At 30.2% G+C, this 27,865-nt stretch overlaps 3 protein-coding genes and 1 pseudogene across 3 annotated transcripts; 1 reads left to right on the forward strand and 3 right to left on the reverse strand.

Moving 5' to 3' along the window:
* Nucleotides 1-12,100: 12,100 nt before the first annotated feature.
* On the forward strand, nt 12,101-14,983 carry LOC123207859 (annotated as a pseudogene).
* A 3,783-nt stretch (nt 14,984-18,766) lies between these two features.
* On the reverse strand, nt 18,767-20,213 carry LOC123209043. Its single transcript, XM_044626759.1, has 2 exons — nt 19,845-20,213; nt 18,767-19,523 (listed from the first exon to the last, which is right to left on the reverse strand). The coding sequence occupies exons 1-2, from the start codon at nt 20,148-20,150 to the stop codon at nt 19,317-19,319; spliced, it is 513 nt and encodes a 170-aa protein (XP_044482694.1). The 5' UTR covers nt 20,151-20,213; the 3' UTR covers nt 18,767-19,316.
* Nucleotides 20,214-20,261: 48 nt separating this feature from the next.
* LOC123208492 (probable disease resistance protein At4g27220) lies at nt 20,262-25,046 on the reverse strand. Its single transcript, XM_044626029.1, has 5 exons — nt 23,610-25,046; nt 22,863-23,321; nt 21,710-22,399; nt 21,123-21,578; nt 20,262-20,534 (listed from the first exon to the last, which is right to left on the reverse strand). The coding sequence occupies exons 1-5, from the start codon at nt 25,044-25,046 to the stop codon at nt 20,262-20,264; spliced, it is 3,315 nt and encodes a 1,104-aa protein (XP_044481964.1).
* Nucleotides 25,047-25,121: 75 nt separating this feature from the next.
* Nucleotides 25,122-26,656, reverse strand: LOC123209041 (probable disease resistance protein At1g61310). Its single transcript, XM_044626758.1, has 2 exons — nt 25,787-26,656; nt 25,122-25,615 (listed from the first exon to the last, which is right to left on the reverse strand). Exons 1-2 carry the CDS (start codon nt 26,420-26,422, stop codon nt 25,217-25,219), a joined length of 1,035 nt encoding a protein of 344 aa, XP_044482693.1. The 5' UTR covers nt 26,423-26,656; the 3' UTR covers nt 25,122-25,216.
* Nucleotides 26,657-27,865: the final 1,209 nt, after the last annotated feature.

Raw genomic sequence — 27,865 nt, forward strand, 5'->3', positions numbered from 1 at the left:
GAAATTGATGTAGCTTTATTTGGTTTGGATTTATAGCTCGAAACAAACAAAACCTTTTGACTTGAATTTAGTTTAAATTCAAATTAAATAATAATTCGAATAAAATCAAATCGAGATTTATATTTAATTACTTCATTGGTAATTTACATTGACTTATTTAACTAAATTCGAATCGAATTAAATTTGGTATAATACAATGTACGTATGGTTCATATCTAGACCTAAACCCTAACACGATCAAAGATAAAATCATGTTAAAATTTCTCAATCCTAAATCAAATCAAAATATTGTCAGGTTGACCTGACCGATTTGAATTAACCTAAACTATATAATAAGTAAGGGCATGTCAAAACACATATAATGACATGATTTGTTACAAAAAAACGCATTTTGTTAAATTTTAAGGAATAACACAATTTATTACACAATAATACACAAAAAAAAAAAGACATTTTAATATGAAATGATATTTTTTTCAAAACAAAATTGAGCTATTTCAAATTAATACTAAAAAGGCATTTGGTTCACTGTATTAAAAGATTACTTTAATAATTTATTTTTTATTACTAATATTATTTTATTTGGTTTGTCATTAATAAAAAAATTTGAAAATTTTTTATAATTAATAGTGATGTGGTAGGTTAGTGGTGTCAATGGGCCGAGTTGGGTCGGCTCTGGCTTAGCCCATCAGGTTAATGGGTCGGGCTAGGCCTGAGGCCCAAATAGAAATAGGCCTTCGGGCCAGGTTGGCCTATTGATATATAAAGGCCCAAGGCCCGACCTATATAATAATGTGTCTTAATTGGGTTAGGCTTTAATCGGGTTAGGCAGGCCTATTTAATCAATTTTTTTAAAAAAATTTAATTAAATTTTTAAAAACACAAATTATTTTTTAATTATTAAAACCGAAAACAGTATCCCGAATATTTTATTTATAATCTCTCACTTGTGGCAGAAGAATACTATAATTGTATGGTGAAAAATATTATAAATTGATAATATAGTATAAATAAATTAATTTACATATTATATAAAATATAAAATATAAATAAAATATATCTACTATATAACATTTATCTAGTCACCTTCTATATCTAAATCTTTGAATTTCTCAAAGATAAAGAATTATTATTTGTAAATTCAGATATTTTATAATATTTTGTAATTATAAAATTAAAATAAAAATAAAATTATAAATATAAAGAATTATTATTTATGAATTTATATATTTTCTGAAAGAGAGTTAATAATAGAAAATTAGATTGAAAATATAATGAAATAATTGAGATTGAGAGATTAAAAGATTTGTAAATAAAAGTGAAAATGAAGAAAAATAGAATGAATTTATATAAACAAATAAATTAATTAAACAATTTAAAAAAATTAAACAGAGGCCAATGGCTTTTGCCACAAAAGGCAGAAGCAGATTCTGCCTCTGCCTTGTGGCTGAAGCAAGGCAAAAGCTTTGCTTCTCCAAGGCTAAAGTTAAAAAATATATATATTTTTTATTTTTATTTTTTATATATAGTATCGGACCGGATCGAGCTAGCCCATGGGCTTAATATTAAAACCCTAAACCCGACCCGAAAGGCTCATTGGCCTAGCCTGACATGCTATAGTGCTATGCCGGGTCTTCTCATGTCGGGCTTTTTTTTCATACTTCAGGTCAGGCCCATTTAGCCCAGCCTAATTGATGTGTCTATGGTAGGTAATATAAAATGTAATATGATTATCACTTCTACTTTAACTATTACTTATTAATTTTTATAACAAAATTACCTTTATTTTTAATTAATATAACAAGTCATATAAAGAATATTATAAAATAATTATACTGAAGGACATTTAATTAAAATTATATCTTAGTTTTTTTTATTACATCCAACCAAACATAATAATTATTTATACTTACCAATTTTTATCAATATAATAATAATTTATACCTAATAATTTTCTAGGATATCTATCTTTATGACAATCTTTCATTTTTTGTAATAAAAGATTATTCAAACCAAACATTATATAATAGTTTATCTGTTGTCTTTTTATATGATCAATTGTAAGGATAAAAAAACAAAATATTATAATCAATAACCCAAGTAAATCTGTAACTTCAATTTTAAAATAATGCAACTAATAACCAAACAAGATTGACAACCATTTGTCAAATATTTAAAAAATTTAATTTTCAATTCATATAATGAACGTCATTCTCATAAATATTAAAATTATTAACAAGTGCATGAATATGACACTCCAAACATAATAATTTCAAATTAATAATACTTATAACACATGAACAAAAAAAAAATGCAAATAGTTTTTTATAGGTCTCCCAAAAAGAGTTATTAAATTAAAATGAATGTCTTTGGTAATACATATTTTGTTTTTAATGATAAACTATTGATTTCTTTGTTGATTCAAGTTAGGGAATATATATTTTATGAATTGAAACTTTTTTGGTTAAATGAAAAAAAATAAAGGATGTTAATTTTTTTTCCTTTTACTATTATGATGCTATGCAATATTTTATTTAAAATTTTCGGGTTAGTTCAGGTCAATTTGAGTTGGTCTCATGTCAACCCTAACCCAACCCAATTTTTCAAGGGTCAATCCTAATCTATCCCAAATTACTTTTTATGTTGAAAATCATAACCCTAACTTGATTTTTTTTGTATCGTATTGTGTTAGGTTAATAGGTCATGTCAAATTTTATTAGGTCTATTCATATTGATAAAATTAATGATATGGACAATACACCTTTTTAAAGTAAATTAAATATATAATTAGGAGTGGATACAAACTGAGTCAAGCTCGAACACCACTTTGCTGAAGAATCAAGTTGAGCTCACTTCTGATACTAGGTTGACTTAATATGGATGTAGCTTTTATAGAAACAATGTTATTAAGAGTTTGTATGCACATGAATAGTTTGTGTAATTTTATCATAGTGGACAATATGATTCAAGGGTGAGAAAAAATAAGATTTGATAGCCTGTTAAAACATAGATAGAGTTGGATTTAGGTTGAGTTTGAATATGGTCAGACTTGAATCCTAAATAATAAGTTTTAGTTCAATCAAACTAATTAAAGATGTTGTTAGAGGTTGTCATTGAGATGAGTGTCACCAACGAGATAAACAGTAACATTGATGAGATGAAGAGCATAGTCAAAGGGAGATTTAAGATGAATTTGAGTTAAGCTATCAAATTGAAACTCCAACATGAATTCAATACGAATTAAGTTAAACACTAATTTGAGTCAAGATGGTTTGGTTTGAGTGCAACCTTAGTTATAGATTCTGTTCAAGTCCATCGCTAATCTAGCCTTCCATGGGCCTCATTTGGGCTTGCTTCCACAATAACTTGTTTGGGTTAACCAAATCTATTCTATGAGTTGCCCATTTTGTTCTTATAGATATTGAGAACCACTAACACTTTAAGGGAGCGTTTGGTTGGAGGTTAATAAATATTACTTTAATAATCTATCTTTTATTACCTACGTTACTTTGGTTTATAAGAATGATGATATAATAGTTAATATAAAAGGTAATATGATTATCACCTCCACAAGGTAATCTTAATTTTATTATAGTTATATTTTTATTATTTTTTTAATGCAAAAAAATCTCATTTCAATTAATATAACCTATAACATAGAAATATTTTAGAATAATTATACCCAAAGACATTTAAGTAAAATAACATACTAGTATTTTTTGTTACCTCTAACAAAATACAATAATTATTTATGCATAATTATTTTTACTAAATTTTATCAAACATAATAATAATTTATATTTAGTAATCTTCAATGTAATCTTTCAATTTTAATAATAAAATATTTTTCAAACTAAACATCTGTCAAAGATAAGAATAAAACAATAATAATTTGTAAAATGAAGTTCAAAATATAATATTTGAAACAATCAGGCTAACATAAAATAATTTATAACCATAAGGATGAAAAAATTATCTCAAAATCTTTCTCTCGTTTCCAGGTTGTTATTCTTCTTTTGGCCTCTAGACAATGTCCATGTCTAGTCAAAGTCTCACAGCTCTCTCTAGCTGGAAAGCACTCAATCAAGCTAAATGAATGTACATTTTTATTCTTGTTGGACCTTAGATGTTTTGATTTAAGTCGATTTAGAATTTTTTTTAATTTAATTTTTATAGGCAGATTAACCAACCAGAATTAGGGTGATACTGTTCACCCAATTGGCAGCCTAAAATATCAATCACCGATTGGCTCTTATTTGAGTGTGGCTTAGTTTGAATCCACTTTTATTTACATGATATTGGAGCAATCCATAAGTTTGAGTATTGTGTGTTGTTTGTGCATGAGTGAAGTTGAATTTTTCACTTGGTTATGAATACTTGAATGTATGGGAATAGAATTTTTAAGTAGCTTTCGAATTTTCTTGATTTAATTTCTATAGTTAGGACAACCTACTAGAATTAGGGTGATACTGTTCACCCTATTGGCCACCTAAAATATTGATCATTGATTGGCTCTTATTTGGGTGTGGTTTAGTTCGAATTCACTTTTACTTACCAAAATATTGGTAGTTCATTTATTAAATATATCTTGACTTTGCACAATTCATATTATATAGAGGGATGAGTTCAAATTGAGTTTGAACATGGTTTGACTTGAATCCTAAATAATTAATTTGAGTTTGATTGAATTGGTTAAAAGTATTGTTAAAGGTCATCATTAAAGTGAGAGTTACCGACTAGATGAATAGTATTATCAATGTAATGAACAATAATATTGACGAAATAAAGAGCGTTGTTAAAGAAAAAATTGAGCTGAACTCCAATCGAGTTATCAAATTGAAACACCAACATAAATTCAACACAAATTGAGTCAAAGACTAATTGAAGTCAAGATGATTTAGTTTGAATCTACTTCTAATTATAGATTCAAATTAGTTCCATCATTAATTACTCCAACATTCCATGGGCTTGATTAGGGCTTGCTTCCACAATAGCTTGTTATTCTATAGTTTGACCATTTTGTTCTTATAAGCAATGGCTTCCACCAACACCATTTAAAGGATAAAAATAAAACAATAAAACAGTTTGATAAAAAGAAGGTTCAAAATATAATAGTTGAAACAATCAGACTAAATGTAAAAAACTTGAAACCATAAAGATAAGAAAAAAATTATCTCAAGCCTTTCTCGCATTTCGAGTCCCTTCTTCTTCTTCTGCTGGTCTTTGTGAACAATGTTAATGTCTTGTCAAAGTCTCTATAGTTGGAAAACACTCAATCAAACTGACAGAATTTACATTTTAATCAATCTTCACATGTTAGGTCTCCACTGTCTTCTTCAATCATTCACACTATAGTTAATAGACTTTTACTATAATATCTCTTCATCCTATTTAGTTTTTCTTCTCTTGTAATCATTTAGAAACCACCCAAAATTACATTCACAGGCAATTTGACAATAAAAACAAAAAACAACAAAAAGGAGGAGGAGGAGAAGAAGAAGAAGACAAAAGAAAGGAAGAGAAGAAGAAAAAACAAGAATTACGAGAACTCAGGCAATTTCACAATGTCAGCATTTCACCACATACACTAGCATAACAATTCAACACTTGAAATCACAAAAGCAGGAGTGAACATGGGAAACATAGCAGCATAAATTGACATAATACAGATTCAATGCAATTTCACAAGATAGCAATTCTCAGAGAGCAAACACAACAGAGAATGTCATACATTGGCATTGTAACAACATGCCTCAACTGTGTGAACTTGCAAGGAATTTCTGAGATTTGATGAAATATCTGAACAAATAATAGCAAATAACAGATATGTTGTAGATTGAGTGAAATGAATATCAGATCTAAAGAAATAGTATAGATCTAACATCAAGAGCTAATATTTGATATAACACTTGAGACAATCAGAAATATCAACGGCAAATATGTAGATCTACATTATTAATATTAATAAAGACAATCCAGCTGCTATGCCAATGACTTGCCAAAAAATCTTAAAGTCGAAGCCAGTAACCCATAGCCTTTAGTTATGTCTTTGTAGCCCCTCACATGTACCGAGGGAGATTTTTTTTTTTTTCTTTTGAACTTTTGTTTTGAAAAAGTTTTCTATAAATGCATAAAATATTGAGGCTTGTACGCCGATTTGGGCTGTTGGGCTTTCGGCCTGAGGTCTTTTTGAAATTTCCATTATTATTAGCATGCAATAATTTTAGGTAAGTCTAACGTTAAAGGGTGAGTTTACGCTACATACTTCCAGTAAATATTTTAGCTATTGTGCTCATTCTTTTTTACAGCACACAAAAGTAAGTTTAGTAGCTTCAAAAAATTTTCAAAATTACATATGTATTAAAAATGACTAATTTACATATAATATTTTAATTTTTATGATACATCATCTTTTTATATAAGGGTGTACATAGTCTGGTTTGATATGATTTAAAAAAATTTTTAAACTAAACTAAAAAAAAATTTAGAAAATTTTTAAATCAAACCAAATAAAACCAAACTGAAAAAATATGATTTAGTCTGATTTAAATTATGCTTTGAATTTATTAAAATCATTCCCTTCTAAATATTATTATTTAATAAATTTATAATTTTTTAGAACATAATATAAATATGTAAAATAAATATGAATTATATATACAATATAAATATAAAAAATGAAAAAATAAGTTGTATATCTTATCACTTATTAAAAAATTATGTCAAATATAGTTATATATATTTTAAAGAAAATATGATTTATAGTGTGATTCAGTTTGAAAATTATTCAAATTATAATCTAAACTGAAAATGGTTTTTTAAAAATTTATCAATCCAAACCAAAATAATTTTACAAACCAAATTAAATCAAATCATAATTTTTAAGTGATTTAGTTTGGTTTTACAATTTAAACCAAATTATGCACACCCTAATTTTACAAGTGATTTATAGTGTGTATATTTCCCAAATGATGGGGGATAATGATAATTAGAAAGCCTGAAGGGAGGCAATTGAATTTTACCGATTAGTGGAGAATCCGAACCTGATTCCAAAGCTGTAGCTTATAAGTGACAAAGTCCAAACCTAGCGCTTGAGTTTGACTTGTGGCCCGGCAAATCAAAAATTTGGCTAGTAGTTGGCTTTATGCCCAGTCGCCTCCATCACAAATTCGCCCATTTGGGCTTTAAAATCTTATTTATAGTTAGGCCCAAAGACTTCTTCCCACCCAAGTATAGTAAAATCTCAAACATACACTTGCTAACTTTTAAAAATATAAACACTTATTTATCATCAAACTTCTATTAGAATTTTTTATTATAGTTAAGGGTAAAAAGTTATTTTATCAGTAATATTAAAAAAATTATAATTTTATTCTTCTCCATCGACAAAGATATATTTTTATCAACAGAGACGAAGAGACATATATCACTATTTTCAAAATTGGAAAAATTTTGAAAATGATATGAAATTATTAGTTTTCAAAATCTGGAGAGGAAAAAGAATGAAATTATAACTTTTTAAATATTATTAATAAAATGATGGTTTTACCCTAAACTATAAGAATAAAATTCTAACTGAAATTGAGTGATGGGAGGGTGTTTTGGTTTGAAAATCAATGGATATGTATTTAAAATTTCACTATACCTTAGGTGGGATTTCAAGCCTTTATGCCTTACGGTTATTTGTGGGCCGGGTCATATCCACCATTTACAATTTCTATTATCTAAATTAAATGTTACAAAAATGAGTTTATAATAATATTTAGTTTTATCATCTTTGAAAGATGATGAAGTTCATTATCCACCATCTCAAAATGACTAATATTATGAGTATATATTTTTTTGTATATAATTTAGATATACAGATAATGTATTTTTATTTTAGTATTATCAAGAAACCATTAAAGAACATATTAAACTTGAAAGATGTCAAATTAAAATAATAAATTTCTCAATAGACTTGTTATATTATATGTTTTTAGTCTACTTTTTTTAATTATATATTGTTAATAAAACATAATGTTTTTATGAACCCATGTTTGGATATATTTAGAAATCTATTTTTGAGCTAAAATGTATTTCTTATAAAATTAAAAAAATCATTAAATATCTAACTTATAGTATAACAAATTAATGAATTTTCATTGCACAATCATGTGAATTATTAAGATCATAGTTATCAAGAATCCTACGATATACAATATGTATTTTATAATATGATATAATACAGGTGGAAAACAATATGTATCATAAAGTGTATCAACTTAATAGTAAACATAGTATACGATACGATATGTATTATACAATATAATATATATTACCGATACAAATCAATACATCTTTTTAAAGAAATTGATGATGTAATATGAATATATATGAAAAATTTTAAATTTTTGAAAGTGTTTATGATATTTTCTAAAATGATAACTTATCAATTAGGATTTTTATTATTTTATTTTTTAAAAAAGTGTATTATGCCATACAATACTAGATACATGATATTAAAAATTAAATTTTTCATACACAATACGGCTATCATGATTAAGATAGTTATAAGTTATTAGTATGAAGAAAACTAGAAATTTAATTTTCTAATATGATATTTTTTTTATACATATTATGGGTGTGAATCTCTAATTATTATTATTATTATGAAAATATTATTCATTATTGGACTAAACCCTTCTTAGTTGGATTTTTCCTAACTAATAATCTCATTGCATAAAATAAAAACATAATATAATATTTTGGTCCATCAATCTCACAATCAACTATGGTTGAATTCGGTTTGTTTTTACTTAGCCAAAAAAAAAAAAAACTACGGTTGGATTTGTACCATCTCTAAATAAGACTCAATTTAAATTTAATTTAAACTCATTCAGATTAGCTCAAATCATAAACGATAACATTAGAGTTGTTTTTAGAAAAATAAAAGTCACCAAAAAAATCACCAAAAAAGAAAATTTTCAATATGAAACAATTCAGTTTATATCCACCTCTACATTAAAACATATTTCTTTTTTCTTTTCCTTTTCTAAATCTCTTAAATTCAAACATGCTAATATTAACATCAATCATACATTCAAGTACGAGTACATTCAAACCAAACTCGACAAGGGTGAATTCGAATTCAACTCAAACTTATTTGAACCATCTCAAATGGTAAATAGTAACATAAGCAAGAAAAAGATTTGCCAAAGAATAAAAAAGTTGTCAAAGAAACAGAATCGTTGAAAAACAAAATTTTCAATGCGACAATACTAACGAATCCTTGAACTTGAGTTAAACTAAAACTTCAATTTAAGTTTAACTTATTCTAGCCTAAAATGAACTCGAAGCCAAGACAACTTGGTTCAAATCCACCCTTTTATTCAACGTAAACATAAATTTCTTTTTACTTCTTCCGAATCTCTTAAATCCAAACATACCATCTTATTGGTTACATACTATATCGTACAAGTTTTCATCTTTGATCAAACCTTGACCACGATCCCTGGAACATGATTCTAAGGAGAAAACTGGCTGAAGAATGTCCAACCATTTTTATATCCAAGAACTTGCTCAACCATGAGAAAGAGACTTTTTGTGCATAGAACCAACCAACTGATAAGTGCATACCGTGTTAGCATGTGTGAAATACACACTTTCTTTTTTTTTCAACACGATAACATTAGGAATAATATAATATAATATACATAATATTATTTATATCTCTTATAGTACAAACAAAATATTTTCATTTTAATTATTTTATATATATTTTTTTTTTCAGACTAAATTCTTGGTTGTTGGAAAACATCTGAGGAGAGCCAACAAAGCTGGACGTGTTTGGGGCTTATGTGGGCAACAAGGGATTTTAGAGTTTGTGAAAATAATAAGATCCAACTAAAACAAAACTTGCCAATAATAAATCAGAGCAAGAAGCGCCAAATCCTCTAATGTTCTTTATATAATTTTTAGTTTTTATAAAAATTAATCAAGGATGGATAAAAAAATTTATAACCTTTTTAAAGTAAAATTCTTGTTTAACTTCAGTACAGACAAAAAAATTTATCTTTTTATATACTTTATAAAAAGAAAAAAATTAGCTAATTGTATTAACAAATTTAATAAAGAGATGAGATAATAAGCTTTTCAAATTTAAATAATTTAAAATCATCCTTTTACCAGAGTTGGGATGAAAAATAGTAATTAAGTTCAAATATAATATAAATAAAAGCCTATAGGATCATGTGATGATGAATAGGAAACATGCACATAATTATTTAAAAATTTCCACCCATTCTATTCTCCGTTGACAAAAAAATAAAAAAATATAGTTGACTAACGGTTGACTGTCTCCTTTTGGAATTTAGAATTTAGTGGATTTTGAACTAACATATATTTCCATTTTGTTGTGCTATGATCAAGTGGGCTGGTTATAAGATTCAAATCAAAATTAATTAAATAACTTTGAATGCTCTTGATATATTTGTGTAGGTGTTATAACTTATAAGATTCAAATCAAAATTAAATTAAACCATTCAACTGAAACTCAAATTTGAATTTGGCTTAGTCATGTCATACCTCATTCGAATCGAATTGGTTTGAATCTATTCATGAAGAAAGAATCAGAAGATGTAACATCATTAAGTTGAATCAGTCCATTAGGGAAATTCCACATTTGAAAATGACCTAAAAACAAAAAGCTAGTGGTTGTAATAGAAAATTTCTTGCTATTGGCTTTGAGATAAAACGTGAAGAAAGGTTTCTATCGTTCTAAAATTATTGAACCAATAAGGAACCGTCACATCAGGTTGTCTGACGTGCACGAGCTCCATCATTGGCCCCTAAAATTCATAGAAAAATATTCCTATTATTTTTGCATGTGAAATCAAAAGAACATACTAAATAATAGTCGTCGGTCCACTACCTAAAGAGCCCACTTGTTCCATCAATCTTTGCAAAATTTTCTCCCATTCACCTTCAATGTGTAATAATAATATTATTATTACTATTATCTTATTTAGTTTGTTAAGTAATAAAAAATATTATTTAGATAATTTAAAGGTAATTGAAATAATCTAATAATTAATTATAATTTTCCCTTATCTATTATTATTTTAGGATAAAAACACCTTATTATTTAATTAAAATAACAATAAAATTATGTGTATCTATTATAGTATATAGATGATATGTCATCGTGTGATTTTGAATTAAAAACAAAACAATATATAATTATAAAATAACATCTTATCTATATATATAAATTGTGTAGAAAAAATAAATACAGATAAATTGCTTTTAAAATAATAAGTAACCCTTAACCTTTGTAATCTTTCCTCTTTCACAATGTCATTTACCAAGATCTCGATTCCTTGGTTGCATTGCCCTCACTTACATGACTAGAAATCTGTGGTTGGCTTCATGAGACTGTCCCTTTTTTATTGTCACCACCCTTTTGTTTTCCATTGGATCACCATCATCACTTTGATATTGCCCTCCACCTAATCCCATGACATTGCTCTCTCGATGTTGATCCAAGGTGGGCCAACATACCTTAACAATAAGTGTTAGACTCTTCAATTCAATCCACACATTTTGATTTACTACAATTTATCCTATTTCATTTCTCTCAAATCTCCCACCTTTGAATTGTCGTAGTTTTCTGCTAACACATTTTAGAGTATTTCAAAAAAGTAATATTTTTTTATTGTTTTATTATTACAAACCAAATACTATAATTATTTATATACGTTAATTAATTGAACAAATAATGTTCTAATGACGCAAGTCAGGTTGGGCCTCAATTCAAAGGAGATGAAGGGCCAAAAAGTCTAACACCTAATAATCTTCAAGACAATTTCATAGGCTCAAATTTCATTTTAGATAATAAAAAATTACTCAATCCAAAAACATTCTTAGTATTTAAGAATAAAATCTGGACCCACAGGGACTAAAATGCAAAGAATAAAAAATCTCGTATGCATGGAAATTAAAGAAAATGAATCAAGTAGACTTGACCTAGTCATCCCCCAGACCACAGGTAAAGCCCCGAAGCATATACTTACAATGCACCTATATAAATAGATTTTTAGAAAAGGCTAGACATTATTGGTCCATTCTTTGCTCTTTGCTTCTTGAACTCATCTTCTTCAGCTTTAAGTTTTACATCTATATAGAGAACAGCTGTTGAACGAAGAAGGAGGTGGAGATTTCAGCCATGGGAGTTGGAGGAGGAGTTGCAGAGAAGCAATATGTGAAGGCTAAGACTTCAGTGTGGTGGGATATAGAGAATTGTCAGGTGCCAAAAGGGTGTGAGCCTCATGCAATTGCTCAGAATATCAGCTCTGCCATTGCTAAGTTGAATTACTGTGGACCTTTGTCCATTTCTGCCTATGGTGACACCAATCGGATCCCTCAATCTGTGCAACATGCCCTCTCCAGCACCGGCATCTCCCTCAACCAAGTCCCTCCTGGTACCTCTTTCATCATCATATATAATTACCATCTTTCAACTTTACTCTTCTTGCTTTTACTGTTACGATTCTTAACTTATAGATAATGCTAATTAGATGGAGTGCAGGGGAGATTAAGATTCTTATAACTCTGGACTCACAAAAAAATTTATTAATTTCACTAAATTTTCTGTTTTGATCAGGATGAATTTGGATTAACATTTCGAAATTTGATCTTACCGACTTAGTTTTCCTAGAATTTGCATTATGTTTTGAGGAATTTTGTTTTTCAGGGTTGAAGATTTTCAGGAAATTCAATGAATATTTATGGGTTGTTTTGTTGAATGAGCAGGGGTTAAAGATGCAAGTGACAAGAAAATTCTAGTGGACATGTTGTTCTGGGTAGTGGACAATCCTGCACCTGCAAATATAATGTTAATTTCTGGAGATAGAGATTTCTCCAATGCTCTCCATCAATTGAGGATGAGAAGATACAACATTCTGCTTGCTCTCAGCTCCTCTCCTTGCCGCTGTCAAGAGCATATGGCTCTGGACAAGTCTTGTGGCTGGAGGCCCTCCATTAATGACTAAACTTGGTAACAAAATTTCTGTCCCTAATGATATGCCTTTTGTTGATGTACAAGTTCCCCAATTAGGAAATTCTAATGAGAAATTTAGTAATAGTGCACTAGTCAACATTTTGGAAGATCAGAAACCAGTAAATTATCACCACCCTGGTACCAATTATAATCCCAAGAGTTCCTTGATGGGGCCTTGCTTGGATGGATTTACTCCTTTCAATGTTGTTCAGAATGGTTATAGAAATCAATATCCACCACTGCCTTTAGCGCTAAACAATCTCACTAATCAGCCTCCTAGTTCTGTCCAAAAAGGTAGTGGAGTCACCCAATTTGATCCTACTAGCATGAATCCGAAGCCTGCATTATTGAGTCAGTCACAAAATGGACATATAGAGCATAAGAAGCTGTCGCTTTCTTCACCAGTGAACTCGATTAACATTCCTAGTAGTGTCACATGGGGGACGTGGGGGTGTCCAAAACCATCTGATTATGTCCAAAGCCTCATAGGAGTTGTGTTACTAACATTGAACTACTTGAAAACTGAAAAGATAATGCCGACTGAAGGTAATATAATTGATTGCATTCGATATGGGGATCCAAAGCATCAGAATATTGACATTAAAAAGGCCTTGGAAATTGCTGTTGATCAGCAGATGGTAGTGAAGCAAAAAATTGGAGCTATGAACTTGTATGTTGGTAGGAATGAGAAACTCTGGAAATGTGTGAACCCTATTGCTGGTAATCCTATGCAAATCTCAGAAATGACATGGGAAAAAATTAAAAAGTTTCTGGTGTCTCCTGGAGGGCAATCTGCAATAATGGCTTCTCAATGCAGGTAAATTTCCTTTGTTTAGTTTAGCCTTAATTAGCCTCTAGGATTTATAATTACACTGTTTTTTCATTCTGTCTTGTGTGCTTTTGCATTTTTGTTTGTAGGTATGAAGCCGGCACTATTTTGAAGAATATGTGCTTGACAGAGCTTACATTAGGTGACATACTTCAGATCTTGAACATGGTAATTACCATAAAGAAATGGATTATTCATAATCAAGCAGGATGGCAGCCGATTATCATCGCTGTTGCAGAGTGCAGCCCTGAATTAGGCGCTATATCTGGTTCATAGAGTTTCAAGGTAATTACCCAGCTATCCATGGTAAGGGAAAGGGACCACTTGATAATTTCAAGGGCATTAAGTGTATATAGATAGATGATTTGTTGCAATAAGGTTACTAAAAAGTCTCTTCGTGCCAAGACTCATTCTGTAGATTTACTAGTGATAAAAGTTCTTACGCATGATGGCTACCGTCTAGATTTTTGATTAGAGACGAACTTTCAAGTGAAAATTTGCTAGATGTGTCAAAAAGTATACAATGCAAGGCTCTGAGGTACAAGAAAGTGATCATCTGTTGCATCTTCTGGATTCTATCGACAATTGCAAGGATCATCTGTTTCCAAATTTCGATGAAACATATTTCTGCAGAAAGATTTCCTACCTCTCGTATAATTCTTGGTGCCATGAGAGCTCTAAATGCAAGGCCTGATTTAAAAGTGGCATTGGAGAGGTAAGAGTTCGGTTAGTTTGTGGAGAAGCAGATGACAAAATTTACAGAAATTTATGAAAAAAAATCCAAATGTAACTTAGATAAACATAGAAAATGTTCTGGTGGAAGCTTCTCATTCTCCTATGATCACATCATACCATGAAAATATCAAGATGAGTCACGCAAAGGCTGCACAATGATGTAAAGTTCTTCTGGATAGAATTCTTAAGCATGTGTCAAATCAACAACTCTTTGTTCTTATTATTTTCGGGTATTCTCAGAATAAATGGATTTGTAAATTCATCCCTCTGCAGCATCAGTTTAGCAGTTTGCCACTGTATTTGCTCTACTTCTTTGAAAGCTGTATGGTTCCCAGAGCTTGTGAAACCTAAAATCCTTATATTTAAGTCTCCTGCATGCAAACTTTGATAGAAAAATCAAAGTGTTTCCTATTTTTGCCCCCATTTGGATAGTGCTTTCACTTTTGCATTGAAACTTTTCTTTCTGTTAAATGGCTGCTAGTTTTAAGGTTTTCAAGCTTGGAAAATAGCAAGTTTCATACTGTAAATACCGAAATTTAATGGTACTTATTTGAGAACATTATTGAGTTAGTTCATAAATTTAAAATCCAAATAAAATATGTTAGATTTGTGTCATATTATTAGGTTTGATTCGAGTCGAACTTGTTCAAACTTGAAAACGAATTTAGCTCGAAATGAGCTTGGTTTAAATGAACTCAAGCTTGAATTCGAGAATTAAATATTTTTTAGTTTGAGTTTTAGGAGTGTTTAACTTGCCAAGTTTGCACGCTTAGAAATTTTCGATATAAATCAATTAAAATACCCTATGTGCAAAGGCCACAGTAAAAACATTAACCAAATTAAGATTTTATTAACTTACCAAAATTGTAATAGATATGGCTTAAAATTCATCAAGAACTTTTTTTAAATTATGAAATCATCATAAAAATCTCCAAATTACCATACTTCAATTTTAGACTAGATGGATTCGTGGATAAAATCTCCAAATTTCTTAAACTTGATGGAAAAGTCTGAACTTGATAATAGTTCTAGTAAAATCCCTAACCCCAACTCTTTGATCTTTATATTATCTGTGTAATTGATTTCATGAAGTTGGAATTTTGATTTATAGAGACGACATCACAACAATTACAATCGGTGATTATTCCGATTGTGGTGATTAAAAATATGAAGTATAGTGAATTTCAAGTGTAGTACAAAATTAACTTTTTCAAGTGATAACTATTTGTATAAGAGTTATGACTACAAAGTGCATGCAATGCACACAAAATAACCTGTTTACTATAAACATTTATGGTTTGTAATCAAGAATTTACAACCTAGATCACAGGACTCCAATATGAGAATAAGCAGAAACACTTCCAACTCAATTTTTTTTTGGTAAGTAAATATACACATTAAAAACCCAAAAATGGGGCACAAAAACAACCTAAGCTCATCCCATAGGACAGCCAAAGAACACTGAAGTACAAGACACCACGAGCCCAATGGCTAGAACTCTCACTCAATTGCAAACCAACAACGAACCACTTGAGAACAGAAAACGTACTAGAGACGACCAACTAAAATTAAAATAACCATAAATCCAGCACATCCAGCCATGGCAGGACGCCAAAGACAGCAAGAAAAACCCAGCCAACAGTATGAAGCGTCAACCGGCACACACCTGATGCAGCATGCACCATCCCAGGAACCAGGAGCAAACACAGAAATGGACCAATGTGCAGCCATTTCACTAGGAAGCAACTTACTGGAACCACAACCAAGAACCACCTACGCAAAAACACTACCGGAACGCTCCAGGAGACACAAGAAAAGACGCTGGGAGAGAAAGGATTAAGAAAGCAGCAACCATCAAACGAAGGAAGAAGCCAACAGAACCGTCAGCCGAGAACTCAAATTCGGCAGCAGCAAGGCAGCAAAAGGCCAATAAGCCCAATGAACCCCAATGCAGGAGAGAACCAACAGGGGAGAGGGATGCAGGAATCAGCAACTCCACAGAAGGAGAAAGGCAAGAGAACGGGAGAGGATTTCAGCACCAAATCAGGTGCAGAGAGCCAATCCAAGCCAAAATAGACCAGCAGCAGAACGGCCCCTCCACAGGACCCAAGAACTCACGGGAAGAAGCTAGGCCGATGCAGAGGAGAACCACAGAGAGCCTGAGACCTCCAGGGAATTATAGAGAAAAGGCTGAAAACACACCAGAAGATGGAAACAGGCAGGAAACATGGATTTGAGACTAGAAACTTCAGAATCAAACATGGAAGTGAATATACTTGAGAATTAGCAAGATAATTTACACGATAAATATGGCTCCATAGTTGTGACTGAGTCCGGCGGGTTTACAAGTTAAATCAACAAAGTAATCTGCAATACATTTCAGTGTTTGCTTCTTGACAGCAACCTGTGGAAAGATATATCCAAGTCAAAGAAAAGATTGCTACAAAAACCGTATTTCTTGCATCAGTGAAGAAGGTGCGGAGATAACGAATAGATATAATCATATAATAGTAAGAACAGAGAAATTATCAAAATCAACATCTTCAAATATCCACATAAAGTGACACCAATGTGGAACATCCTAGATGAATTTTGCATTGACAAAACACGAGAGATATTGCTTATATATGAACATCCCATGTCACAAGAATCCTTTTGGGTTGCAAAACTCTGCTTTGCTAATTCGTACAGTAGTCAATTACAGTTGTTAATGAATCTTTAAAATTTAATGATTTATAAAGGGTTAACGGATTTAACCACTACTACAACTGAAAGCAACAAAAAAGACCAGACCCAAACCCAGTAAAAAAATTTGAACACGTGTACATTGCAATTGAATGTCTAAGATCACTGCCTACAATGCATTGCCATTATGAAGAACAACCAGATGAGACCAAGGCTTTAAAAAGGAAAAAGGCTTAAACGTGACAAATTCTTAACACTATGGCTCAAGCCATGACTGCACATTTTGGGCTCGATTGAGCTGAGTTGATATACAAGCTCAAGTCAGCTTCGCTCAAATCACACTCTTGTCATGTGGTTGTTATGACGGTTTGAAATTGATGGTAAAATGAAGCTACTAAGCTAGATACTAGAGCAAACTTGACATGAGTCATTGCCATTAGATAGGGGTATTCAAAATCGGTTAACCAAACCAAATTGTCAGTTTGGAGAAAATCATAAATTGAAATTAAACTGAAATTATTGATTAACCAAACCGAATTTTCAATTAATCGGTTTTGAACTAAATTTGAAAGAAATATCTTATTTTTATTATTTTTTCCAAGTTTTTTTAATTAGGTTCAATATTTTATTAATTTTTAATTCAATTCTTTTAAAACCGGTTTCATTCAGTTAACCTTCTATAAAAAGTTGATGAACCGGATTTTCTATTTTTTTTAATTGGTACCTAAACTAGTTTTTCAAATAACTTATTTTCGGATTGATTTTTTATTCAAAAATCAGTTTGATTCAATTATTAGATATTTTTAAACACCCTTTCCATTAGACGCCTAACTCTGCCAAAATTTATATAATTGGCTAATGTCATTTTGGTCTGTTGAATTATTAATCAATATTATATTTAACCATCCAATATCTTAAAATATAATACCTAAAATCTATTTAGTCAATTGACTTCTTATGAATTATGTTTAAAAAGACAATGTAAACTCATCTAATACCATACACTTACCATGTGACTTTGCAGTTTGCTACCATGGGAATCTTTCCCATAACCTTGCACAATCTGTAATCATATAGAACAATACATTAATGGTAAAAACAAAAACTGTGGACAATGTAAACTCATCTAATACCACACACTTACCTTTGACTTTGTAGTCTAATATTCGGGGAATCTTTCCCACAACTTTGCACAATCTATTATCATAAAGAACAAGACATTAATAGTGAAAACCAAAACTGTAGAGAATGAAATCACAAGATGAAGAATTTCGTCATTAAACACCTTACTAGTTGAAAAACACATAAATCCTAGTATTGTAACTTCTCACTTTGAGGATTTTGTTTCAATACTAAAGGCCATACATGATTGATTAGAGTTAATTCAATTAAGGAGAATAGAGAACTCTAATAAAAAATATATTGTTAAATAAATGATTACTTACCATTTTGTAATTGTTGTGTAACTGAATTTAAATCACTTGAACAGTTTTTCCTGTTCACCTCTACTAATCTTGGCATGCTTAAGCCTCCTTTAGAGAAAGTTTTCATCTTGGAGCATCTACTCACAAACAATGCTCTCAAGAATGGGAATTTTAAGGTGTAATTCCCATAGTAGAAGTGCGTGAGACTTTTTAAACCAAGCAAAGACAATTTCTTCAATTTTCCAAAAACAATTTCACCGTTCAATATATCTCCCTCATTTGCTAATACTTCTATCATCATTTCACATTCTTCTATTGACAAACTTTCAAGACACATTAGACTTTTGGCTATTGAAGATGTCATTAAGTTTTGCATTCCATTACAATGATGTACCCTTAAAGTCCTTAGATTTTCAAAAGATAGTGAAGGCATCAACAAAGTATTCAAATTGTGACAATAGTATATATTTAAAGAATGAAGATTTTGAAGAACTGAGTTCAGTCGGGAGTCTTGCTTTGAAATGCACTTTAAATTAAAAAGCCCCCACAATTCTAATTGTTTTAAGTTTGTGAATACTCCAATGTCCTCTTCACCTTCTCCAAACTAGAATAGTTCTTCGTATGAACTCACTGTCAATATGAGGTTTTCAAGACTGACAAATTTCTGAAGGATTTGAATCGGAATATATGTATGTTCATCTGTAATCAATCCAAGAGTTTCTATTATGCAAAAGTTCTCTTGAAACTCTCCTTGCCAAATCACCATGATATCCCTTCCATTTAATTTCAATGTCTTTATATTGGAGTCAACCTAAAGAAAAATCATGTGTCAATCAATTTAAAATTAATTTTATCTTAAAAACATATGAAAAATTTAAATATGTTCAACAAGAACCAAGAAGAATAAAAATATAATGAATTGATAGCCAGTTGTATCTTAGTAAAGAGGCGTGAAAGTGTGTGGTGACCACTAGTTAAATAATAATGCTCAGTAGATGCACAAACTAATATTTTTTTTAATGTAGAATCGAGGTCAACATTTTTAAAACAAATTTATTATAATTAACACCCAAAATATATTATTATTAAAAAATTGCATAAATCTATTTAAGCTAATTAATTTAATGCATACCTTTTCTTTGTGTGCTTGTTGTATGGTTAAATTCAAGTCATTCTCTTCATTTTCTACCTCCTTTCTCTCATAATTGACTTTGTGTAACATTGGTGTGCTTAACATTCCTTGGCAAAAATACTTCATATTGGGGCAATCTTCTATAATTAACTCTTCCAAAGATGGGAAATTGAAAGAGTAATTCCCAGAGCAAAAATATAAGAGACCATCTAAATGTTCAAGTGGCAACTTGTTCAGATTATTTAAAACAACTTGTTCACTACTCCATGCTGCATCTCCCTCGTTTTCTAATATTTCAATCATCATTTCACAATTTGATATTCTCAATTCTCTCAATTGCACCAAACTTTTAGTTATTGAAGGTGTTGTTAAGTTAACCAACCCATGACAACCTTCTACTGTAAGAACTTTAAGATTCTAGAAAGAAGGTGTAGATAGCAATGGACTCAACAACATTTCACACCAAGATACATCTAGAACTTCAAGACTTGGAAGATCCGATAGCATCTTAATTTCTTTGTAATTACAACCATTTAATTGAAGCTTTTTCAGTTTGTAAAATCTCTGAAGGGGTCCAATTGGAATATATGCTGACTTATCATAAGAGATTTCAAGAGTTTTAGATTTATTTTGCCAAGTAATTTCTGCTAAACCATTCTGAAATTCAAATACCTCCAAATGGGAGTTGATCTACAAATTCATCAAAACAAAATTCAGTTAGTATTTGATATTTTTAAAACAAAACTTTAATCCAGTTACACTAATTTTTGAATTTATCATCCTTTTAAGTATGAATGAAAATTGCTCATTTTTTACAAAGTAAAAATAAAATTTTATTGTTGATTTCTAAAATCATAATTAATAATCTATCTAAAAAAATAGGACTTCAATGACTTTAATTGATAGAATCCTAAAGAGAAATTGCTCAAATCAAATAACCATTAAATAAACAAAACTTTAATCAAGTTAAACTAATTTTGAATTTATCATCCTGTTTAGTATGCATTCAAGTTGCAAATTTTTTTCAGGTAAAAATAAAATTTTATTGTTGATTTCTAAAATTATAATGGATAATATATTTTCAAAAATAGGACTTAAATGACTCTGATTGATACAATCCTAAAGAAAAATTTTCAAATCAAATAGCCATGAATTTTTCTAAACTTCAGTTCCAAAGGAAAATCAAAGAAGATAAGAATTCCACAAATAAAGTTTTGAATAAAGTGTTAAAACATATAGAGAGAGAATATTAATTCTTTTTAAAGAAGATATTCATACCTTATCATCCAAAAAGATAGCTTTTGGATCTAAACTATCAATTTCACTCTCCTTGGTGATACTTTTGAAGCTCAGATACTTGACACAATTTCTCACCACCAATTCCTTCAACTTTGGCCATTCTGAAGTATGTATTTCAGGGTAGAAAACAGTCAGATTAGGTAGATTTTCAAGCTTCAATAAAGTTACATTTGGAAAGACAAAATTGACCATAGCATTTGCTCCTTCTTCTTTTGTGACAATCTCTTCTAAAGCCATACAGTACCTTATCTTTAATTGTTGGAATTGGTGGAGAGTTTTGGCAATGGAAGGTGAAAATGCATATTTTATATTTCCACAATTCCAAAGGATCAAGTGTGTCAAATTTTGATAAAAGGAAGTTGGATGTTGGTTGTAGCAAATTTCTATAGAATTATCATCTTTGAATGTCTTGTGCTTGAAATCAATGGAGATTTCCTGCATTACAAGTTGATAATTGTTTCAATATAAAGTAATTAAAAATTGCATTAATTCTTCGTCTCTCTTTCTAAATTCACTAAACTTGCATAAATAAGTAATTACAGAAAACAAATTAATTGATTGCGTACCTCATCTTTCTTTTTGCACAATCCATGTATGATTTTATTAAGATCATTCCCTTTATTTTCTATTTCCAATTCCTCATAATTGACTTTGTGCAACTTTGGAGTGCTTAGCATTCCTTGAGAGAAAGTCTTCATATTGGAACATTTTTTTATAATTAATTCTTCTAGTGATGAGAAATTGAAAGAGTAATTCCCAGAGCAAAAATATGTGAGACTTTCTAACACTTTAAGTGACAACAACTTCAAATTGTCAAAAACAATTTCAGTACTTGTTGTTGCTTCTCCCTCATTCTCTACTATTTCAACCAACATTCCACAATTTGATATTCTCAATTCTCTTAACTGCACTAAGCTTTTAGCCATTGAAGGTGTTGTTAAGGCAACTAACCCACTCACACGCCAGACATCTAGGACTTTAAGATTTTGGAAAGAAGTTGAAGATGGCAGTAGACTCATCAATTTCATACAATGCATTACATACAGATCTTCAAGATTTGGAAGATTAGATACACTCTTAATTTCTTTGTATTCACACACATATAGTTCAAGCCTTTTCACACCTTGAAATCTTTGAAGGAGTCCAAGTGGAATATTTGCTTTGTCCAACGAGATAGTAAGAACTTTATATTGACTCTGCCATCTAATTTCTCTCACACCATCCTGTAATTCAAATTCCTCCAAATTGTGGTTGATCTACATATTCATTAAAAAAAAAAGTTTAATTAATAACTTTTTTTTGGAAAAATTTAATTTTTTCCTTGTTTTCTTTGAATTTAGTCATACATAAGATCAACAGTAATGAAAAATCAGTCGACTCATTAAGCTTTCCAATAATAAGACAAACTATGCACCTATAAAATATATTTCTAATAAAAAAATAAAATTATATTTTTGGTTTTCACAACTTAGATTACTTCAACAAAAAAAAAATGTAAAAATAAAAATAAAAGAGATGCTATGAATCACATAATGCAATTAAAATGTGTGACACATATTAGATAATTTAATTCAAAATTACATTGATTTTTTGCTTAACAGAATTGTCCCGTAACAGAATTGTCCAAATTCAATTGATCATTCTTGTTTTATTTTCTAGATTTTGGTTCAAACAAAAATAGACATTAAGAATCACATATTTAAAACAAGAGATTCATACCTTATTTTCTAAGCAGAGGAATTTTGACTCTGATTTTGGAAGTGCACCCTTCTTGTTATCATCTTGCAAGCCCAAATATCTCGAAGTCAAATTTTCACAATATTCTATCACCAACCTTTTTAACATTGGGAATTCTGAAACATGTGTTCCTGGATAGAAAATTGTAAGTTTTGGTAGTCTTTTGAGCACCAATTCAGTTACCTGTGGAAAGATAGAATTAACAACAACTTCAGCTCCTTCGTCAACAATCTTCTCTAAAACCTCACAATCTATTATCTCTAGGCATTGAAGTTGTTTGAGGCTTTTGGCTATTGAAAATGGAAACACATGTGTCATCTTTCCACATCTATCGACCTTCAATCGTTTCAAATTTTGAGAGAAAGTTGAAATTCGGCTATCCCAAATCTTTCTTAGACTAATATTGTACAAAACCAACATCCTAAAATTGGTAAAAATAACCTGCAACCAAAGTTAATTGTTATTTCAATATATGTATGAATTTATATGAGAAAATCTTAAAAAAATAATTTAATAAAATCAGTTTGACAGAAATTGCTTCATTATATGGACATTCAAGAGAAGGACTTGGTAATGAAATTGAATAGAAAATTTAAATCACTAGAAAAAAAAAATTGCAAAAAGTGGTTAAAAAACAATATTACAACTATATGTGAATAAATGTGAAGAAGTATAAAAGAAAACAACAATATATAATAGAGAAATACAAGAAGTTATAGTCAGTCAAACCTTTTCATTAAACAAAGGTATCATTTCATTGGACTGCAAATCAAATTTTGAAACCTCAACAGAGTTCTCATCTTCTGAAAATTCAGCTAACTGTACGAGTTCAATATTCTTGAATCCATGTAATTCTTCTAGTGACTTGACAGAATTAAATTGAACTTCCAACGTCCTCAAAAGCTCATGTTCCCCATAATGCTCAAGTTCTCCATATTCTCGAAATATTTTCCAAAAATCTCCTATTGATATTTTGTACCTTTTAAGCTCTTTGGCAAATAAATTTTTAGGTAACACCTTGTTATCTCTAACATCCAATTCTACACTCGAGAGATTAGATAAGAGTTTTAACTCCTTAAGTACATCAACCTTCCACTGAATAGGACATACCTTTATATGAAATTCTTCCAATTGTAATAATTTTGACATCACATTTGGCACAATGACTTGCAATTGTTTACAATTGCTTAAATCTAATAGCCTAAGTTCAGTCAATTCACCTATTTCTTCAGGCAACTCTTTAATAAATGAATGTTTCAAGCTAAGGACTTTTAGTTTCTTTAGCTTTCCAATAATAGCAACATCGTTAATTGTGCTATCATCTAAACATAGTGTTCGAAGGTTTTTCAAAAGATGAATAGATGATGGCAAAGACGATTGGTGCAATTGAACCAAATTTAAAACTTTGAGCTTTGGCATCACTTTGAAGAAGTCCTCCGAGATTTTTAAATAAGAGCTTGACATGTAGAAATATTCAAGAGCTGGACAATCAAAATCCTTAGGCTGAAGTTGACTAATAATAGTACTATTACCATGTAAGGAGATTTTTGTGCATTTCTTGAGTTTATCTTTATCCCTCCATTCTCGTTCAATGTCATTTTTCGATGTAAATACATGGTGATCAACGTATGCTATTGTTATAGCAACAACACGAATAGCATCATGCATAGTAAATTGTTCACTTCTAAACCCGTCAAGTAACAAACTAGCATCTTTGAGGTCACGAACCAATTTATCCAGTCTATCTCGTGCATCTTCCATTGTTAAATTAGCTCCTTCAAGTATATCCAAACACATAACATGTTTGAATAAGTCTGAAATTGAAGTATTATTGTCCATTAGACTAGAAATTAAAAACGTTTTCTTAAGTTCTTCATCCCTTAAATAATTGTAACTTAAGGCCATCTTCATGTATTCCTTTTCTAGGAATCCTATAAACTTTGTTGGTGATGGAGCTCTTAATTCTTGCAGTGCTACTTTCCAATCAGATGGAAGACTCTTATTTTTTAATGCTTTTGCTATGGTACAAATAACGATGGGCAACCCTGCACACTCCTTGCATACATCATTCGGTAGAGAATTCAATTCGTGTGTTTGAATAACATCACCTGCAAATAGAGCTAGGATTATACTAATTGCATGTGTATTTACATGCATACTCTGCATATTTGAAAATAAGAAAAGTTTAAAATAAGATTATACTAATTCCACCTTATAATTAATGTCAAATGACAAACAAAACACAAATTACTAAGTCAACAATAGGAGATACCGGTAAACTTAAAATTTATATGTTAAACAATTAAAATTGTGAAAATTCTATAAGGCTATAAAAATTAATAAATCTGGACGTTATAAAAATTGGGCAAACCAAGAAAACATACGATTGAAAATTCTATAACAAGATTACCAGCCATCTTCCAGAATAGGTTCCAAGCTTCTTCTTCTTCTAAAACGCCCATCTGGAAATTATTTGTGGAACCCATCTTCTCCAATACATCTAAGTTTCTTGTTGTGATCAGTAGTTTACATCCTTCACGATCCGTTTTAGAAGGAATACCGATAGTCTTGAGATCAATATCTTCCCAAATATTGTCTAAAATTAGAACGATTTTCGTACTACTCCTCAATCTCTCATATAACTTATCTGCTCTTTCGGTCTCATTACTGAATTTTACACCTAACTTGTCTGCAAGTTCTGTTTGAACTTTTTTTATATCGAAATTTTGTGTTACCTATAAGACAACAATAATATGATCAATTTAAGAGTAACAAACAGAGAAAAATTATTCTAAACTAATAGCTATTTTATTTTCATTTATTTGTTTATTATTAATTTCACTCGAATTATAGCAATCATATAAATAATTATCACTCAATATAATCGTAAGAAAGTTAAAACATACCTCGACAAAAACAGTGTCCTCAAATAGTTTATCCTTCGCTTCGCCACCAACTTTCTGCACAAGAGTGGTCTTCCCAATGCCACCCATCCCGTAAACACCAATCATGTACACATTCTCATCATTTAATGCATCCCATACATTCTTCAACATAGAGGTTCTTGATTCGAATGCCAAATAATCTTCATTAGATCTAAGCCAGATATCTTGTGGAATAGTAGGAAAGGAAACTTGATCGAACTCCTTTTCTTTCTGGAGGAGTGGATCAATATCCTCCCGCTTTAATTTGAAAGCTTTCTTGCTTTGTTTGTAGTTGGACCACAATCCCTTGAAACATTGAGGGTTGTTTGCTTTCCCTTGAATCAACTGTTCTGCTTCTGTAATTGTCTTCTCCACATCCTTTTGCCAGTCCTTAACATTCTGTTTGATGACTTCCACATTTCTTTCAGCAGCAGTAACCTTAAGCTGAACTTCGTCTCTCATATTTTTCAACTGATCGACTTGTTTTTCCAGATTTTTGAAATTGGTATTGTAGTTGTACAAATACTTGAATTGACGCCAAATCGGAGCAGCCGACCACTTGCCTACTTCAAGGACAGGACTCAACACACTCCCGATACTCCCGGCAACATCAACCATTTTTTTTTTTTTGAACTTTTTTTCAAGTTTGAAAAACAGAAGTAAAGCAAACGAAAACTGAAGAAGATTTTAGTAAAGAAAATAAAGTAAGGAAATTAGGTGAAATAAAGAAGATTTGTGGGTAAACAAGAAAACAAGGGAACTGGTTTCAGTGAGGTTTCTTAATGATTGAGACAGAACAAAACTGAAGATGATGATGAGAGATTACAATGAACACGAATGAATGAATTGCTTTTAACTGAGCAGAGAGAACAACTTTCTCTATATAAACATTATGAATCAACTAAATATGTGAAAATGAGTTAATTTGCCTGACTTTACGGGTCAATTTGTAATATAATAATCTTAAGATGCCACTTGACTTCGTCCCCATTGATAAAGACAAAAAATGGCACTTGCATTAAACTATTGTCAAAATCAGATGTCTACAAAGATTGGGTATGTATCATTCTAATTTAAATATTTTAACCCAATATCAACAACTGGAGGCAGAAAATCCATCAAAAATATAAAACCTTGAAAGCAACAAACCTGATTTTACGGGTCAAGTTGTGATATAATAATCCTTAGGCTTTTTAAAAACATATTTGTAAAATTTTAAAACCGCAAATACTCATTCAAAGTTTTATTTATTTCCACACATTCAATTTTTTTTTAATCAAGGTTAAGATCAAAATCATTATTTTATCAGTAATATTAAAATAAATAAAATTATATTTCAATTTCTTCTATTTGTTTAAAATTAACAATTTCTCTCTAGATTAAGTTTTAAAAAAATTTATTTTTCTCTCACTTATAGGGTTTTATCTTTGATGGCTCTAAAAATATATGGTCATTGTCCGATCTTCTCTGCCAAATCGTTAACTCTGAATCGTTTCATCTTCCGTTGATTTTCTTCAATGAAAGACAACGCTTTATTGTCTATATTTGGAAGACATTTTGTCGTCTAGACGTTGTTTTTCACCAAATTTTCAAGCAATGCTCCTTTCATTAGATCAAAAGCTGTTGTCTGATAACGTTGTTAATTGTTATTATTTTGATTTCTAATACCCTTATATTGTGTGAAAATTTTATTCAAGCTAATGATATTATTTATCTTTTTGCACTTAGGAAGTTTTGAGCATTTTCGGAGTAAATTAGGACAAGAAATATAAAACTGGAGTAGAGTTAATAATCAACAAAGTCTGTGATGCTAACTAGGTGTGGGCACTTGAAATGACGAGAGCGAATTTTGAAATTTAAATTTTGATTTCCAAATCAGTTGAGATATTTTAAAAAAGTCAAGATTTGTTTCTTAGAAAAAAGGTGATTATTAGCTGGAAAAGGGGAACGCTTTGTGATAAGGAATATACAAGGAAGAGACGGAGGGAAATTTGGAAAGGATAAATATGTGTGTGTGTGTGTGTGTGTGTATATATATATGTTTCCTTTTAGGAAGGGATT

This window comes from Mangifera indica, chromosome 2, assembly GCF_011075055.1.
Source record: "Mangifera indica cultivar Alphonso chromosome 2, CATAS_Mindica_2.1, whole genome shotgun sequence".
Lineage (NCBI taxonomy): Eukaryota > Viridiplantae > Streptophyta > Magnoliopsida > Sapindales > Anacardiaceae > Mangifera > Mangifera indica.